Source organism: Gavia stellata, chromosome 31, assembly GCF_030936135.1.
Source record: "Gavia stellata isolate bGavSte3 chromosome 31, bGavSte3.hap2, whole genome shotgun sequence".
Lineage (NCBI taxonomy): Eukaryota > Metazoa > Chordata > Aves > Gaviiformes > Gaviidae > Gavia > Gavia stellata.
The window spans coordinates 5,115,842-5,135,249 of NC_082624.1; the positions used below are offsets into that span (position 1 = coordinate 5,115,842).

The 19,408-nt window shown below is 38.1% G+C and overlaps 1 protein-coding gene across 1 annotated transcript in view; it reads left to right on the plus strand.

Annotated features, from left to right (window-relative positions):
• Positions 1–17,201, plus strand: part of UNC5D (unc-5 netrin receptor D) — an 85,161-nt gene extending 67,960 nt beyond the window's left edge. The window contains exons 11-16 of the mRNA XM_009808545.2: positions 1,715–1,883; positions 3,571–3,798; positions 7,184–7,333; positions 12,462–12,626; positions 14,490–14,668; positions 16,956–17,201. Coding sequence (XP_009806847.2) covers positions 1,715–1,883; positions 3,571–3,798; positions 7,184–7,333; positions 12,462–12,626; positions 14,490–14,668; positions 16,956–17,160 — 1,096 coding nt within the window. The 3' untranslated portion in view covers positions 17,161–17,201. The remainder of the gene's footprint in view (positions 1–1,714; positions 1,884–3,570; positions 3,799–7,183; positions 7,334–12,461; positions 12,627–14,489; positions 14,669–16,955) is intronic.
• The last annotated feature ends 2,207 nt before the right edge of the window (positions 17,202–19,408 follow it).

Here is a 19,408-nt window from a genome sequence, read left to right on the forward strand (position 1 = left end):
CCCCTCGTACACACTCGTTGTTCAAGAGGAACATGGCAGCTACAGTAGAGGCTGTGCTTGTGCTTTGATTTTTTTTTTAGCCTAAGAATCCTACAAACACTTAGAAGCACTGAGGCTTAGGGAGTGTTTATTACTATGACACTTGAAAAAGAAAAAGCAGAATTGGCCTTTTTTGATAGCATGTTGTGTCTTTCTTTTTTTTCACTCCAGTCTTCATCTCACAAATACTCGTACACGTAGTCTTTAGTAAGGGTTGTCTGAAGTTGTTGGAACTTTTCAAGTCTTCAGCAAGAATAGAGTTTTTTAACCGCATTTTCAGAGCACCTACTATTAGAGCTACACCGAGAATGCTACCCCCAGCTGATGTTAGATGGATGTGCAAAGTCAATTTGCAGGATTGGCATCCGATTGATTTAAGTGCAGGGCTACACATAAGTGTGCCTATATGACAGCTACATCACTTAAATGGATTATCCAAGTCGGCTTGGGTAACTTAGAATTTAACAGCATAGCCATGAAGCACTGGGCTCAGCGTAGGCAGGCTGGGATGGTTTGGTTGTTGTCATGCTGATATTGCAAAGCTCTAAGGGCAGCGTTGTTGTTAGCTTGTGACATGGCAGTGGAAGTATGTCCTAATTTTTAAGCAGGGATTTTCCCCTTATTTATATCTTTGTTTTATTATTATATCACCTTATTATTATTGATTGGTTGACATTCTTCCCCTTCTTTTTGTCTCGGAAACACCATTTGCTTTGATTTTAGGAGTGAACCACATGTCCAGTAATTTAGAAGCCAAAAATTGGGATCATACAACCCAGATGAAGGATTACAGTGTAAAAAAACCCCCACCCCAACAGGACAAGATGTTTCAATTGCTAGCTTTAATGTCTAAGAAGTGAGTCTCATGCACTCTGTCACTGGCTCTGCACAGGTGTTTATTATAAGCAGTAAGGAAAGCACATTTATGTGGGACAGGGTTAAATTTAGGTGTGAATGAAAGAGAAGGTTCTTGTCAGATACTTCATCTTTTTAACTTAGCGAGCAGTTACTCTAACCAAACGTAGGTGATTACATTCAGATTAGATCAATCCCTGGACTTCAGTTGTGCTGAGGGGATCTCCGTTGGCTGTAATGGAGCCCACATGCACACACCAACTTTGCAGAGTTCTAAACTTAAGCCAAGAAGTCCTGTCCCTGATGTCTGCTCTAAGTTACCTAGCTTGTTCATTCTGCAGAATATAAATGTGTCTTCAAACCAGGGAGATCACACTCCACCTGGAAACATTTATGCGACTGTGTTTTTAAACCATCATTTGCTTTATCTGCACTACTGTGAAAATACTGATGACAGTCTTTGAAGGCAGAATTAGATGGTTATACTACCAGCTGGTGCATAAAGCAAGGCTTACTTGCATAGAGTAATTTTAGTGTTGTACGTGGTTTAAGCAAATTGAAATGTATCTTAAAGACCAGAATCCTAAACCAACCAGCCAACGATTTGAGTAGATGTGGCCTAATGGTTTTGTTTCATCTCCAGCTACTGCTTCTACATGAAAATTAGCACAGTAACTGGCTTGCTTATCCTTTCCTGCAACAGATGAGTGAGGTACTTAGATTTTAACTGAAATATTTTAAGATTTGCAGTTAAAGTAAATTTTTACTCCTTATTAAAAAGAGCCTGACAGACGTTATTGTCTTTCCCCCCCACACAAAGCCTACAGCCAGAAGGCACAGATGTTCTTCTAGGACCAGAAGTAACTTGTGGGCCCTCAGATTTGTCTGTCAGCACTCCGTTTGCCTTGACGATACCACACTGCGCAGAAGTAAATTCAGAGCACTGGAATATTCACTTGAAAAAAAGGACACAGCAAGGAAAATGGGAGGTAAGTTTAGACTTCCACTCCCACTTAAAAGGCTGTGCTAACGATGGAAACATGATTACTCTTATTCATGCAGGTGCAGGTCAAAGATTATCTAAGTGATAGAAACAGTCATCTGAAAGAAACAATTAAAAAAAAAAAGATTTTGCATTTTGTTAAGAAGAAGCTGAACTATTTTCAACTATTTTACTAAGATGTGCAAAAAAGGGTCAATTTTATGATCTAGCCCATGTGACATGAGAAAGTATTCATTTTCTCAGATCACTTAATAATGGAGCCACTAATTTTTAAAAACATTGTTTTGATAGATCATAGCTGTCAAAGAGACTCATGTCAAGAACAGATCATTATATCCATGCAAGAATTTATCATGACATAAAGGAAGTTATGGAACTGGTTAAAAATATACACTTCAGGTTTAATTTTTTTTAACCTAGAAGGATCCTCCTGATTTAAAAATCTTGTCTCTCTGTACAAGTCATTTTAATGGGCATTCAGTGATCACCCTGTGCTCATAACTTCTGAAGGATTAGTGTACATTAAATGAAATATTTTGCTTTTTTAGTTGAAAGTGTATTTTCTAATCCTTATTTACTAGGGAAATTAAGCTTTGTGCATTCATGACATGGGCATTTAATCATTTCCGTCTGTCCACCTGCTTTTTTTAAGCCCACTGGCCATCTTCAACTGCAGCCACTTGGTAGGCAGCAGTCTCAAACGTATTAAACCTTCTGCATCATTTGGGGAGACAGCCTACTAATAATACTCCTGAAGGGATGGCTAAAGCATGAACCAAACTGTTATTCAACATTACAGAAATCCACACAGGTTGGGAAGGTGCTGAATTTCCCAACTATAAAGTGTCCACTGTACATGGTATTAGAACCGCAGAACCCAGTAACTAGACACAAATCCATAGTCAATCAGATTTTATTGCACTGCTGCTGCTGGAACTACTTGGTACATTGTATTGTGAGGGGAAAATAACAGTAGTGGTGATACCATATGGATACTGTAACTCACTCTATCCTTTTCCTCCTCTAAACCACTACGTTGTTTGTTACTCTCGTTTAAACCATTTCAAGTCCAGCTTAGTTTTCCTGCTTCAGAGGCACTTAATACTCAGTCAGCTCCAGCGGTGTTGGTTACAAGCACCCTGGAATTAATGAGGAGTGTAACACTAGCCTCTAGACTGCTCAAATACCTCATCTAATGATGCTGTAATGCAGAACTAAGCATGAAAGGCAAAAGAGTGGGATAGGTAGTTTTTTGATGAAGGTAAACATAACTGTAATGTATGTTCTGAAAGGAAGTCAAATACCAACTGTTGTTCAAGGTTTGCTTATTGACTTTAATCTTCAAGGTAATTTCTTAACTTGAAATTGGGAAAAAAATTAGCTAGAAAGTCAAGAGCACTTGAAAAAAGATGCTAAAATTGCTTACGCATCATCAGTATTGTTTTATGCTGTACACATTGAATTCTGCACAATATATTGCCATAAATCCTATTGCTGACTCAGGACTGAATTGGGAGTGTTTACTCACACAGGTAGTCTACCTTCTCCCCTTCCCTGAGGTCAACATGAGTAAATAGTGTGCAGACTGGCTCTCAGAAATACTTTACATTCCAGTTGATTAAAAATAAACAAATAATGTCATGACGCCTATTGTCCTGAATTTCATTTTGCAGGAAGTGATGTCTGTGGAAGAGGAAACTACTTCTTGCTACTGCCTGTTGGATCCTTATGCCTGTCACATTCTCTTAAACAGCTTTGGAACTTATGCTCTTATTGGAGAACCGATCTCTGAGTGTGCCGTTCGACAGCTGAAAGTAGCGGTTTTTGGCTGCCTGTCTTGCAATTCTCTGGATTACAATCTGAGGGTATATTGTATGGATAACACACCATGTGCATTTCAGGTAAATGGTTTCACTTTGTTAATTTGGTTTTAGTTATTTTTCCATAGAATACTAACATTCCTTTATTCCTGGGGATAGTCCCTGGACAACAGCAATAGTCCAGAACTCAAACGAATGAGAATGCTGTGGGGTTTTTTTATGCTGCATGACTTAGAGTAAGTCCCTTAATTTCTCTGCACTGTTGTTTCATTTACGGATTTACTCTGCAAGAAAGAGCTTTAGGACAGCCAAACTGTCTTTGCATTTTTTGCCAGGCAGATAGAAACCCACTCTGCCCACATTCTAGACTAACCAAAAAATCATGTAGCCATGGTTAGCACAGCACAAAGCTACAGCTGACAAACAAGGAGTGTTAGGCTGGGCTCAGTGCCTTGGCTACTACATGGGCACGGGCAGAGCTTGCTTGACTCTGGAGCTGAGTGCTACTCCACTACAAGCAGAAAATGTAAGTCGTTATCATTATATGTATAGTATTTATCACGCTCATTACCCTTATACTGTCATTAGCTCAGGATTTCCTCTCCTTTTTACAGCTTGAGCAAGAAGATAGAGACTGCCTCACCATCTTTTTAAACAAAAAAATAAATTATAATAGTGCATTTCCCCTTTAAAAAAAAAAACAAAACAACACAAAACAATCCCCAAGTGGCAATTAAAATTGGCATGATTTTTCCATATGGCATTCCAAGACAAAACAATGAAATTCACTGGCTTTTGCAGCCTTAGTAAACTCAGAAGCTTCAACAAAATGGTTTTCTTTTGGGAACTGAAATGAAGACAGTTGTGACAGATGAATTTTTGCTTCCTTTTCCTATCGTACAGAATAGAAACATGAATCTTAATGAAGCACACACTAATCTCTATGTGCTTCTAATAAAAGCAAAACCACTGAAAGGATTGTTAAAGCCTTACAATAGCTTTGTAATTATACCCTTTATAACACTTACACAATTCGTGGCTTACCAGTATTTTCCTGGATGAGTCTGCCCGAAATTCAGAGGCCCAAATTCCTTCTTAGGTGTTTGTGAACCCATACAAGTAGCTTTGAGTCATACACTCAGTTAATATAACCCTGCACTGTCTGATGCCTTTAGCAACTCTGCATCCATTATGCCCTGCCTGTATGCATTTCGTACTGTGCAGCAGGTTTATAAAAAAATGTACAAAAATCTTCGGAACTGTTAAATATAGAGAAAAAAACCCTCCCACAAAATTGTGCAACACAACTACGAGGCCCACAACAGGGAAATGAGGTTAATCTTAGAGCAACAATTTATTTTTTTTCATAGTGCTTCATACAGCATGGTGCAGTCTCTTTCGGCGATTCATTCATGCTGAAGTTTACCTTCAGTATATTAAATAAAAAAAAACCACAAAAGCCCTCACCCATAGCAACCTGATTTGACTGTGCCATCTTGTTTCTCAAATTATTGTGACATTCAGCAAAACAGTGAAGGAGACTGGCTTATTTTTTTCTTAATGACACAACCATATAGTTATGAAATTACACTTTCCTTAAAAGCATGCTGCACCAGCTTTATACTAGTGTAAATGTTAAGTGTGAATATGGAAAATACAGATTTTTTTTTTTTTGATAAAGTATTGAAGTTGGGCTTACCAAGTTTGTTTGACACTGTTAATCCTTTACAGTGCAGTCCTATATGAGATATAAAGTTCCTTGATTTTTCATTTTGTCCCTGTGTGAAAACTTACCTTACTTTTTCTAAGAGATGACTTCGCCCTTTATGCAATTCCTAGCGTGTTGGGAAACTCTTGGCTCTCAAAATATAAGAGAACCAAGTCCTTTGTATTTTACTATAGTCCGGCTGACGCTTGTGGAATTAAGGACCATATCCATTATTACAGGTAGAGCAGTATTTATACAACAATGGTACATTTAAAAAAAAAATCCAACACATTCAGGGAATTTTGAAAATAGTTGTGAAGCAAGCTGCTCCCTTTGCAGTTGACAATCAAAAACTGAAGTCTCCCTTCTTATTCCTCCTTTCGTATAAATCCAGCCATCAGGAGTTAAAACATAACTGAATGCCTTTAAATTGGTTTATAATAGAAATACATTATTATAGTTTCAGAAAGCTCTAGCAGTCATTATATTTTCAGAAGGTCACAATGATTCCAGTAGTTCTTCTAACAATAACTTTGCTACTGACAAGCACTAAACTTCTTTGATGTACACAGATTTTATATAATTTATGTGGATAAAAAAAGGTAATTTTGAAGGACTGCTTGCTACCAGATTTTTAAAGACTGGGGCAAGCTTTCCTTCCTCACTAGTATTTTTACTGTAACAGTACAGGAATAAACATTGCGTAAGTACAGGCAGGGTGTTTTTTTTTTTTTACTGTTGTGTTTTAAATTCACCGATTGATATAAAAATTTACGTTGGAACAGACCTCTAGAGTGCTGTAGTGCAAATTCCTGCTCCAAGTCAGCCCTTCCAAGATTGCTCAGGGTCTTGTCCAGTAATTCTGAAAATGTCCAAGAGAGGAGAAATGAAACCGAAGCATTTTGTCTAATGTGTACACTTGGTGTGTTTCTTTCAGTGCTCTTTAAAGTCTTGAGAGTACTTTCTCACCTAAACTGCTGTCGACTTAATCTGTAACTGAGTAGACTATTCACCAAGCATGCCTTACGTCATCTGTCTTCCTTTTAGTCCCTTAAGTAAATACCTCGCTGAGCTTTGTATGTCAAGTGTTTAAGGAACACTAGACACAACCTGTAGGAGTTTTTTATTCAAAAGCTTCATTAAAATACCAAGGATAGTTGTGTTATTCCAGAAGAGAAGAGGGACTGAATTACTAAACCAGTTTCCATTTTCCTCTCGGGAGGGAAAGAGCTTTACCTGGAAATGAGCTGACATAGTCTTGTTTCCCTCTTCGTGCAGATTTATGTTAGAGAGTGCTCTGGGTAATCAACTACTGGTAAACTTCTTTGTAACAGTGGTCCTGTAGGATTCAATAAAATAGTAACAATCAAACACAAGTAACTTTCAGTAAAAAAGAAAACTGGCTGGCTTTGACTTGAAACCCCAAAATGTGAAGACAGCCACTACTGTGTTGCAATAACCCAAGTTTCCTTCTCAAGTACTGCGCTCCTAGTCTGAAGTTATGCGGGTGTTGGTACTGAGGTAGCCAACCAGAAAATTCACTGCCACAAGTACCATCATTATGTACAGGGAAACAGAGCTGACAATGCCTGACCATCCCTTTAACTCCGATGGTGAAATATAAAAGCCCATCATCTGGCCCGTGAGGGAAACAGGCCACTGCTGTACCCTGATAATGCTGTAGGTGAACTAGGCACCTTCAATAAAGATGAATTTTCATTAATACTGAAAAAATTCTTTCCCCCTCTGCCATTGCAGGAAGTGGTTTCGGATGAAAGACTCCAAGGAGGACAATTACTGGAGGAACCAAAACTTTTGCATTTCAAAGGGAATACCTTCAGTCTTCAGATATCTGTCCTTGATATTCCTCCTTTCCTTTGGAGAATTAAACCATTTACTGCATGTCAGGTACTTGTCAATTTTATTTGTTTACATTTGAATTCAGAGGAAGTAAGAATTTTCACTGGTATAGGTATAACCCAAATAAGACAACGGTCCCTTTTATTTTTGAAAGGTGTGGTTTTAATCACTTGAGTACACAACAAAAATGCATTGCCTTATGATTTTGACAAATACAGATTTCATATGTAACAGAATGCTTTAAATTTGTCATTTTACAAAAATGCAAGTTTGTACTGTTCCTCATTTCAATTACTTCCAACAGAAGGCCTATATTCTTGTTAAAATTTATCACTCATGAATATGTTTTTGTTACGTCATTCTGATTTTGATATAACTATGAATGCATGGCTGAAAGTGACATTTAAATGTAAGCATTTAAATGTCATGAGTTCAAATTACAGCATGTGTATACTAAGAATTAGAACTGAGGAAGAGCAAATTATTTTTTCTGTACTACGTTAATTAAAGAGGCTGTTGAAGACAGGAAAGTAAAAATCAAAACAAAAGAAGATTTTCTAAGTATATTGGTTACTGGTAATTACAAGTAATGTGCTGGCACATAGAGTGGGCCGGGCTTTTAAAATACAGAACTTGATTAGCTATATAAGCTCCCTTTTCCTAGAGGAAAAATATATAGAGAGGTGGTTATCTATTTTTCAGTATTTGGGAAAAAAAATTGTTTTAAATGCATTGCCATGTTCTCCAAAATAATGGGCTCTGAAAATTATAAACCCTGACCTATATCCAGATAAATTCTTATATCGCTAAGAATATAAGGATAATTTGTACTACAACTTAAGAACTGAAAGAAACCGCATCATTTTCAGCTTCGTGCGAAGAAGTACTTGAAGTGTTTTGTTTATTCTGCTCACTTAATTGCATTTTACAAGACAAACTGACCAGTATTAGGATGCCCAACTACTACATCAAATACCTATCAAAACTAGTACCTTCCTGAGCAGTAAAAAAACTCACAGGAGTTTCCTCTTAATACAACAAACTGAGTTTTGCCTCACACCATATTATAAGCACAGCTCCGTACTTTGATTAATTTATTGTCTCTTGATCCCTTATCCAATCCTGGAGAAAAAATCTGCATGATAGCACTTTGAGGCTGATTTTTAGTCTATTTAGAAAGAGTCTGTTTTCTGAAAACTGCTTCCTAATAACTGTTGGATAGATTTGAACTAAATATATGTAGCGTTATCTTACATCAGTCTCTTCTGACTGCTTTAGAAGGCAGACAAAACACCTTCCACAGGCCCATCATGCAGAATGTGTATTAGTTAAATGTCCAGTGTACAAGAGAAAACAAAATCAGGAGAGTTTTAATCGAACTTGTCTCGCCACAGTGACTGCTTCAGAAACACCACATAACTTTGGTGACAAATCCCCTAGACTTTTCTTGCAGCAAAGCAACATTTTAAATAGCTCTAGTAATAGAATGTAAAACTGTTCAGAGATGAACACTTTCACTCTCCTGTACTGGACACAGTAGCAATGGCTGTTCGTATTGTTTGCTAAGACTATTGCAGAAAGGCATTGCGACGACGTAAGGAGGAACAGACCCCAAGAACCCAAATAACACTGTGGTATGATAAATTGGAAAAATGGCCTGCAGAAAACAATACTTACTGTGCTGTCTGCAGACAACTTTGCTGATAACCAAAGTGAGAGGTTTTGCTATTCTAGCCTCCACGCTTCTTTGTAGTTAAGAATTTGGGGAGGATTATTTCTGCCTGGTAATTTCTGCCAAGTTGTTAGTTCTTTGGGGCGTTACCTCCTTTGCTGGTTGTGAGTCCCTGGTGCATACAAAGTTCTGAGAGTGAGTCGGAGGCCTCAAGATATTTTGTGTGCAGTTCAGCACTTTTCTTAATGCTGCGTACAACTTCTATGAATAAATATATTGCTTATGGTATATTAGACTCAGGTATTTTTGTTCTCTGTTGGCAATTAATAGTCTAGAGTTTCCAGTCAAAACTGAACTGCAGGGTGCTGTTAAAACAAGATATGATAGCCAGTGCAAATTTCTCTATATTAATCTTCACGTGTTGCAAGAACCTCGCTTTGCTGAATCTAATGCAAGTGGAACAGTCCAAAGTAGCTATTAAATTTATTGCTGCAAGATAAAAACAAAAAATAAAAAGTCAGATGAGGGAGCCATAACTCACAGAAGAACGCTTAAGTGCGTGCTGTGCTCGCTTTAAGGCAGGCACAGAATGGCAGACCTGCAACCTGCTGAAGATTTTGATCACAGCAGCCGCTCAGGGTTAAAAAGAAGCATGTGCAAAACTTCTGCTGACAGGATGGTCTGACACAGTGCTGATACTGAAGCCAAATAAATATTTACATTTGATAATTGAGTATAGTTTGGATGACTTGGACAGCTGAGGAGTATAGTAATTGTTTCTAACAGAAACTGCAGAACAACTTACACTGGCTTTGTATTTCCCTCTCAGTGAAATGTTTTGTGAAATGTCCAACTCTGTGGACAGCTCTGATTTGGTTTCAGCCTCTTTATATATAAAAGAGTCTCTTTCTTCATGTGGAGTTTACTTGTTTTCTTTGCTTCATACCACACTAAAAACAAACTGGCTGTTCTGGTTGTCAAGAAGAACTGAAAACAGCCTATTCCGTAATTGTCTATCTGGTCCACCAAATGAAACCATTATCAGATAGTACGATGAGGAGAGATTTATGTTAATGATTTCTCAGATAAGTAAAGATCCTGCTTCAAGGCTTGAACGGATGAATAAATTGGCTTGTAAAACTGTGGCATAAAAGCAGTTAATGGCAGGTGGTAGGCAGAATTTCTCTAGACTACGCGAAGTGCATTTGTTTGTCCTGGCCATCCTGCAGAAGCAGATGCTGACTGCTTGGCATCCTTCCCACCGTGTTCCCAAGTAACTAGTGGGAACCCTTAAAGACTGGTTGGGAGTTAGAGCAGGAAGAGGCTGTGACAAGCATGTTAAGAAGCCAGGCAGGCACCTTTGGAGGTTAAAAGCAGCTGTCTTCTGAGCATCTTGTGTCTCTTGGAGGATCCAGTGTCTGTCTGTAGCTATGAGATTATTTACATTCCTTCTGTCTGCTAGGAACTTAATTATAAAGGGAGAATAAACCGGAAACCATTTCTGGAATACTTTAAACACTCATTGTTCCACCATGCTTTGCCCCCCTGTATTATGTTTCATATAATTCTTTTCAGCTGAGTGATTCTTCCACTCTGAATGAAAGCAGAGATGATTACTCTGGAAAAATCTAATTAACAGTTGCTCCACTTCTAATATTTTGCTAATGTTTTCTGTATCACTCTTGGTATGTTGCTACTGCTACCAACTCAGGATCTAAATGCAGAGCTTATCATTATCACTTAGTGCCTCATTACAGATAGCCTGAGACACTCTCAAGAAGCAGTAAACTGCGTATCAGCTACGAGTACAACAATATTCTCCTCAGTTCTAGTCTTGACTGTACTTTAAAGTATAGGGTGAGGCTGACCTTTCTTTGAAGTTGTACATTCTCAGATGACCAGCGCATAGCTCATTTCTTCAGGGACACAGAAAAGATCGCAACCTAAGTCCAATAAAAATTGCTTATAGGAAAGCAAGAATGAAGAAATGTGTGTTTTCTGAGCTGTAAGCTCTTAGGTGAGCTCCCATATATAAACTGATCATAGAGTTAAGTGCATGGTTTACTTGATTTAGGCAGCTAATTATGACAAGTGACTAGTTGGCAGGTCACTCAGTTATAACTATCAGTATTAAATACTGAAGGAATTATAGCTGCCTATAGGCAGCACATTTTATGGCCTTGTCTGTGTCATTTATTAACCCTTTCTAAAGCTCTGAAAAATGCAAGCAGAATGCATTACCAGATTAAATTTGCATATAGTAATTATTGTATTTTCTTTGAAGTATCAGCTTCATATGCCATTCAAATGAATTCTAAAATTTAAAAATAGTGTGTGAAAAACCTACAGAGTAATCTGGAAATTCATAATCGTCCTCTAGAAAAACTAACGTAAAAATCTTTAAACTAGTTTTCTTGTGTTAGAATAATCGCTCATTGAAGCTCTTTAATGCTGTCCCATAACCATATGGATGAATGCTAAGATCTAACAGAATGAAATATTACTATCAGTCTTTTTTTCCCTTTTACATTATTCTCCAGGTTGCCAATTCTACAGTATTTTCCAGTATGTTGAAATTAATAGAGAACATGTTTGGTTTAATTGTTTTTACTATTTACATGCCTTCACGGCTACAGTGTAGAACACGATAGTGGGTTTATAGCTGATGTTAGTTTGGAAATAATAAAAAAAAACCCAACAAAAAACCGCCATGTTCTGAAAGCGTAAAGAGAGGAGACCAGTAACGGGACTTTGGTACCTAGAAAGTAATCATAAAACAGAAGTTAGCTGCCCCCTATGTACTTCTCCTGTCTATTTCCGTACGTTTTTAGGAACTCAGAGCAACCAGAGATGCCAGAAATCTCTGATGATTAATTGCTGCAGTTGTCTATATAGCGTTTGATGAGGGCATTCATCCCATAAACTGCCCCTGGCTGAAGTAGAGGAGTCACTGAAAGTAGTCACAGAATATAACAGGATGAAACTAAGAAGTAAAACTGAGACTGACCAGTGATGTGCAGTGGGCTGCACGTGACTACCCGGGCAGGTGGGTGTTTTTAAATTCGGATGGAACATAAATATAGAAAATATGCTGTCATGCTCTATGCTGCTTTAACTTACAGAGAAAGTACAGTTCTTGATGGGAAGTTCCTTTTTTTGGATTCTGCAGTACAAGGTGATGGCAAGGAGACACAGGTTAGGGTAAGAGTTCTGATCCCTGCCTAGGAGGAGTAAGCGAAGTGCATCTTTAAGTTTCATTTTAGATGAGAGTCTGTTATCATTTGTGTTACTGAATGAAACCAAAGCTTTCAGTAAATATAACGTCTTAGTATTTAGCAACTGAATCATCATTTATTAGTTTTGGCCTACTTTGAGTTTGCAGGGATGGCAGTAAAAAAGCAATTGCAGAGAAAAATCATGGAATTTTTTCCTATTTTGCGCTTGTTGCAACTTCTCTCTCTCACGCCTGCTTCCCCATTCTTGTGGGATACATTTCTCCCGCAGGAAGTCCCCTTCTCTCGCGTGTGGTGCAGCAGCCAGAAGCCGCTGCACTGTGCCTTTTCGCTGGAGCGCTACACTCCCGCAACCGCACAGCTGTCCTGCAAGATCTGCGTCCGACAAGTCAAGGGTCATGAGCAAATCCTACAGATCCAGACATCCATTCTAGAGGTAAAGTGCTCTCTCTCCCTTTTGTTTTGTAAAGTTGCTGAGTAGTATGAGACATGATCCCTCCCCATTTTTGTCCTTTCCATCTCTGTGTAGTTTCTTAGGCCCTGTTCAAAACTGTAACAAGTCTATAAAGCCTTAGAGATTCCATTTCCAGCAGAAATCAAAGTACAGAGATTCTACAACACTAAGAATAATTTGTACTTGAGTTGGTGATAATAGTTCTCTTGCAAAAAGTTTCTGAATACCTTGCAGACCACTGAGAGTTGAAAATAGATGGATTGCCTGTTTGCTGTTAGGCCACTGACTATTCCCTTTTTAGACCATTTTTGTATACACAGAATGTCTTGCAAGGGCTGTAGCTTTGCTCACAGGTGAAAGAACTAACACATGTTGTCAAGCAAGCTGGTGATGTGTCCTACAGCAATGAAAACTTCTTCAGCTGCTTTTTTTAGATTATTGAGCATCTTTGTTGATTAATCCAGATAAATACTTCTGGATGAAAGATCTGTGCCCGTTGCTAAATGCACTACGCAGAGAATGCAGCAACTAAGAAAGAAAACCACAAACATAATTCTGTATAAAAACATCCTCAGAATACGGCCAAGCGTTTTTCCAGTTCTCTATTGTTATTTCATAAAAAACTTCCATCATTCTCTATATATCTCAATACAATGTTGCTGCTGCCATTTTTTTCCTCTTTTTGTTTTTTTAAAGGGACCTATCTGTCCACAAGTCCCCAGAGCATGTTACAATTCTGTCTTCAAATGGATTTGCTAGTATGGAAGGCTTTCTCATGCCTATCTCAAAAAGTGATTGAAGAGTGAGGATAATGTGACTGTAAAATAAATATATAAATAGCAGCTGAATACTTGAATTGCTCATTGCTTTACAATTCCCTGAACTAAGCAGGTAGCAGTAGCTTATCTCACATGTGCAGGGTATGAAAATCTACTATTGTTCTGCATATTTAATTTAAACAGTCAGACCATGCGTTACATCTACAGCACTGCTATTACTTTGCATGGATGACTTTTGGGATGTGTCATAAATGTTATATGAAAAGACTATAGCATCATTGTTATTTAATATTTATGCTGCATTGCACCGAAATGAATAAAGCATGGAAATGTGACTCTATTACACAAGACTGGCACAATTTCATAGGAAAAGAATGGGCCAGATCTACAAAAGGACCTGGATTCCAATGAGATTTTTAATATGGAAGAACTGAGGTACTTATAGAACTAAGATGTTTTTAAAAAATCACAAATGAGACATTTATATGTCCATATTTTAGGCTTAAGCAAGTAAAGATTTAGAAACCCATATGCTTTTCTGTCATTCCGTCTACCAATCACTGCTCTATTGAACTTCATCTGTAACAAAAATAAACAAAAAAGTGGAAACTTGTAGAAGGAAAATTACACTATTTTAAATGTTTTTATATGTAGGTGCTTGTGATGTTGTAGAAGTTCCTTCACAAATCAGAAAAATACCTCCTGGCTATTTAATTTTCTCTTGTCAATTCTACGAACTATAGCTGGAATCTCAGGCTCAGGATTGATTCTTTCTTCCCCCAAAAGCAGACTTGATACACCAACAGGGATACGTAGACAGGCTCCCTGCAGGCAGATCCCTGCATACCAAGGCAGCAGGAGTACAGAGCTGTCTGCACCCATGGCTATTCTCATTCTGGAGAGGCTGTGCAGGAATGTTGTCTGGCTTGCCCATTTCTAAGCAGCAGTGTATGATAGGACTCCTGGCGTTGCTCTGTCACTGTGCTACAGAGAGCCACCTATAGACCCAAGGCAGGCGGAAAGCCTGATGCCCTAACTAACTGCTTGGCTTTTATGTTTTGTGTAGAATGAAAGAGAAACCATCACTTTCTTTGCACATGATGACAGCAACTTCCCTGCACAGACGGGTCCAAAGGCATTCAAAATCCCCTACTCTATCAGACAACGAATCTGTGCAACATTTGACACACCCAACGCCAAAGGCAAAGACTGGCAGATGCTAGCACAAAAAAACAGCATTAACAGGTAATGGAAGGCAATTTTGAAAGGTGAACATTTACATATGCTATGGGAATAATTTGCTGCTGTTATGGGTTTGTTTTGTTCATTTGCTGGTATTAAAGATGTGTGCATAGTAATTACCATACTTACTCTCAAGGATAAACCGTAGTTCATACATTCTTTTATATACGACTAGCTGCTGAAAACAGGAACTGCTTTCTCCTCTGAATAAACCCATGTGCCCTCTCCTACCTGATGTTTGCTTCTAAGGTCCGTTTCTTTCTTCCGGACTGGACTTTACCAAGACCCCACTTTTGGGGGTGTACAAAGGAAAAGTGCAAGACTGTAGAAGGATTTTGGCACTGTTGCGTACTATGAAAGCAGTGGTTTAAAGGACTTAGGAGGTTGCATGTTCTCTCAAAAAATTCATACAGCCTCTTGTCTTGACTTCTATCTATGTAGTTTGTATTCCAAAATGAATTACACATTTAGCAATTTATTTTTTTTTTTTTTAAGGAAAAGGCATATTTAAAAAAGAAGGTCATGCTCCACTGTTAGGAGTAATAATATTACGATTATTAAAACTGAAAGATGCTGTAAAAGCTAATTTACTACTTATTTTGCTTTTCCCGCTTGGCAAAATTAAATTGGTGGAGGCAGTTCACTCAGACAAATATTTTCTGATTGTCACAAACACCATAAATATGTTCCCAACAGGGTAGAGGAATACTTAAATCAAGCAAAATAACTTTTCATTAACTTGTTGCTTTGTGTGGCAATCTCAATAAACCACATCAGAACCAAAGAAAAAAGTAATTTATAGTCTTGCAGCAGTGAGAGAGTCAGAAAATTCTGCTTTACTCATCAGCGTTTACTACCTGTTGTCAGGCACTTTAATCTCCCCTGGTTTCCGTTCCTCATGCGTAGAAGAAGTTGGAGGAGATTTCTTCTTTCTCAGGAAACTGAGAGACAATGTACTAAGGAGATTACACTGACTCGTGTAAGACCAAATTTGTGATAGCCCTTTAACTTTGGATTCTGTGCTGCAGACACCTGGTAGGGTCTTTGCAATATCTATTTTTATAATCAAATTCATAGATAGAAAAAGGAAGTTGTTGAGCAGTTTAAACAACCCAAAATGTAGTTATAAAACCAGATGGTAGAGCATAAATACTTGACTTCATAGATTTCCACATCCCTGCTGTACAGCGTAATCCATTAGTGTCACCATAGTATTTCCCCCATCTATTTCAAAATACAGGCTGCTGCCATACTAGTAGTTCTGCTGAAGTCAAGGTATTACTTGCCAAGAGTAACAGCCCGGCTTTAGTTCCTCAGTTTACAGTAATCTGTTCTTTCAGCGCACTGAAACAATTAGTACTGCTGCTATAAGAACTCCTTCAAAGCTGGAATTGTACTACACATATACGCATGCACAAACAGGCCACTGTATGTTAACGTTCGATCACCAAAGAAAGAGATGGATGTACTGAGGAAAGGCAATGAGTGAAGCTTGGGGAAAAAATGGTATCTGCCTGTTTTTTTACTGATGAGTAACAGTCCAAAAATGGTCAGTAGCAACTGTTTCATTATCTTGGAGTTGGTTTAAAAACCTGAACAATAGCATTCAAGTCCCGATTTCCTTTTCTGTGCTACAGGTTCATCTGTTTCTTCCCGTATTTATAGATACGTATCTATATGTAATACAAATGCTATAAATAACATTTATGCTTATGAATGTGACGTTAGTGTATTTATTCAGATGATTATGTCCAAAGCCCATAATTAGAAGGAGTTATAGGGTAAAGTGTTTAAGATAAACACTTCGTTTTACCAAATTCTTTGCAAATATCACCCCTGCAAAGTCCTAAGAATTACATATTAGTAAAATATAAATTTACTAATTAAAAGATGTTATATCTTCACATAATCACAAGCACCAATTTAAGTCATATAATAATTCTCCCTGACAAATACTTGCTAAGTTTATTAATGATGCTTTCCAGAACTGGCCTGTTTTCTAAATCATATAGGATGGTACGCTGGCCAGCATTTATGTACCTCAGAATATACAAGTCCCTTGTTCATTCTCCTTCTGCTAAACTAAGCGAGTGACATTTGAAGAATAAATGCACCACTGTGTGTTCTCTTGGGGGTTCACTCGTCTCATCTAGGTCTTGCTGAAGGTTTTTTGTTTTTTAAACACATCTATAGTGCTAGGCACAACGGAGGGCACTTTCACATTCATGGCAGCTACAGTACATACTGTTCCTCATCCTTTTTGTTTCACCTTTTTCTCCCCTCCTTTTAGGAATCTCTCCTATTTTGCTACACAAAGCAGTCCATCTGCTGTCATTCTGGACCTCTGGGAAGCCCGTCATCAACATGATGGTGACCTTGACTCCCTAGCCTGTGCCCTGGAAGAAATCGGAAGGACACACTCCAAAATCTCAGACATAACAGAAACTGAGATTGAAGAGCCTGACTTCAACTACAGCAGACAAAATGGACTTTAGTCACTTTTTTCCATTCAAGAACCGATGGCCAGCTTTGACTATTACACTAGAGATTCTCTTTGGCAGGGAGGAAATAAGGGTTTCTGCACAGTGTGTATGGAAACAGACACTTGTTTCCACAACACAGTTTTCAGTTGGAGGAGCAGAAGCAGTCCTATTAAAAGTCATCTCAGTAATAAGGAAGCACAAGCTTCTCCCTGTCCCCTCTCATTTAAAATTCATGTTTTAATGTCAAAACCAAAACTACACATCCTATCATTCCGGGGGCAGGAGGGAGTGAGATACAGAGCCGTAAAAGGTAAATATTATGACATAATGTATTTAGGAAACAGTAATGCTAATCTAATGCCTGGTGAAAATCAACAAATATGATACTGACTATTTAGAGCCACTAGAGGTTAATTCTAGTCTAAAGGTTTGTCTTCTTAGGGCCCTGACTCCCCTTTGTCCTGCGTCTCTAACTTACCACGCTTAAAAGAGTGGGTTTAAAATGTCATTTGACAGCATCATGTTGTCACTTTGTATCTGCTACAGAAAAACTGAAAATCTGGCCTTATCCTGCTCAGATGCTTGGGGAATTAGAAGATCTCATGACTACTTAATCAATAGTGTATTCCTAACAATTTATTTTAAAAATTCAATCACTTACTGAATGTACATTTGCTACAGAGCTTTCCTGCCTATTCTGTTAAAAAATTAACAGAACAAAACCCTTCTCTGTGAAATTAGTGTGCGTGTGTGAGAAATTTTCTGAAGTTCTCAGTCTGCAAACTTTCACTTAGTCAAAAAATGTTTCTTTGGGGGTGGATTTAAATAACAAAATAAAATGCAGGAAATTGCCAGCCCTATTTTAGCAAGTTGTTCACACATTTTTTAATTACTTCATGTTCTGGGGCTAAACTAAAAAGTAAAGGTGAACTCAATCAACACAGCTTAATTCTGGTGTAGTTTCCGATTGAAACAATAAACCCCATGTGGCACTGCCAAAAATTGGCTTGATTTCATTGTACAATTTGGAATTTCACAGGATATAAAGCTGGCTGTGTTACACTTGGTTTAGTTACAAACATAGTGCATTTACCAGCAAAACCAGAATCTAACTAGAGAATTCTGACTTTTAATCTATTATTTCATATAAAAATAATTTATTACTTCAACTGAACCAAAAAGAGAGCTGTCACTGTGAGTGAGTGTCCTAGTGGAACTGCCACTGAGCCAAATTTAACCATTATTTTTACTCTCATATTCTTTAAAATTAGCCAAAGTGTTCGTTAGCTCTGGCCCTAAGGCTGTGGGTTTTGGCGATAGGAACACAATCACTATAAAGCAGGAGCACGAACAGGACTTCAGGAGCTTTATGGAAATGCAAGAAATTGAAAACAAGCATCCTGGGTTTTTTTTTTACCCTCGTATTTGGCAGAGAGCAGCATGATAGGCCACAGGGTAGGTACTTAACGTGCAAATCTATAATAATCTGAAACTATTTCTTTACCCAGGATTCCAGTTCTGAAAAGTATAATCAACAACTCTTGATGTAAGACTTTGCTTGTTTTCACTGATCTGAAATTGCATATCTCATTGCTTTCCCAGCTCAGCTGGCTGGAACAGTCTTAGACTTATAAATACTTAGACTTCCCCGAACATTTTCTGCGCTTTAGTATTTCATGCAGCCTGACATGAGACTTCCTGTTTGCAATGGGAAATCATAATGGCTGCAAGCATATTTAAGACTGAGACAAAAATACCAGCTTATTTGGCAGCAAGCTGTCACTGTTTTCAGCAGCACATGGTTCTATCTGTGTTTGAATTATATTTCTAGTGACTTCCAGTCCTCCTCCTCAGAAACCTGTTCTTCATTGGACAAAATGTCACAAATGAAAAAAAATAGGGAATGGCATCCACAGAAGAGCGGTGGAGTTTTAGTGAGCTGTCGTTGTCTGGGAAACCAGCTTCAGTCACTCTCCAGCAGTTAATTTGTTCTCAGCTTCTCCTCAGATGCAGTTTTAATTTTCAAACTAGCTTAGGTTAGCTACCACAACGAAGACCTAAGTACTACCCTGCAGGTGCTGTAGCATATTCATGTCATTCCGAAGAGCTGTATGTATTTTCTCCTCTTGTTTTCCAAATATATGTGAGCTACACACAGCATACAGGGTCAAAAAGAGCTGCTATATGGAGCTCAGACCTTAAAGCTTTTTCTCAGGAAATGCACAGTGTTTACTTTCAAGACTTGGGTAGCTTTGAAAAA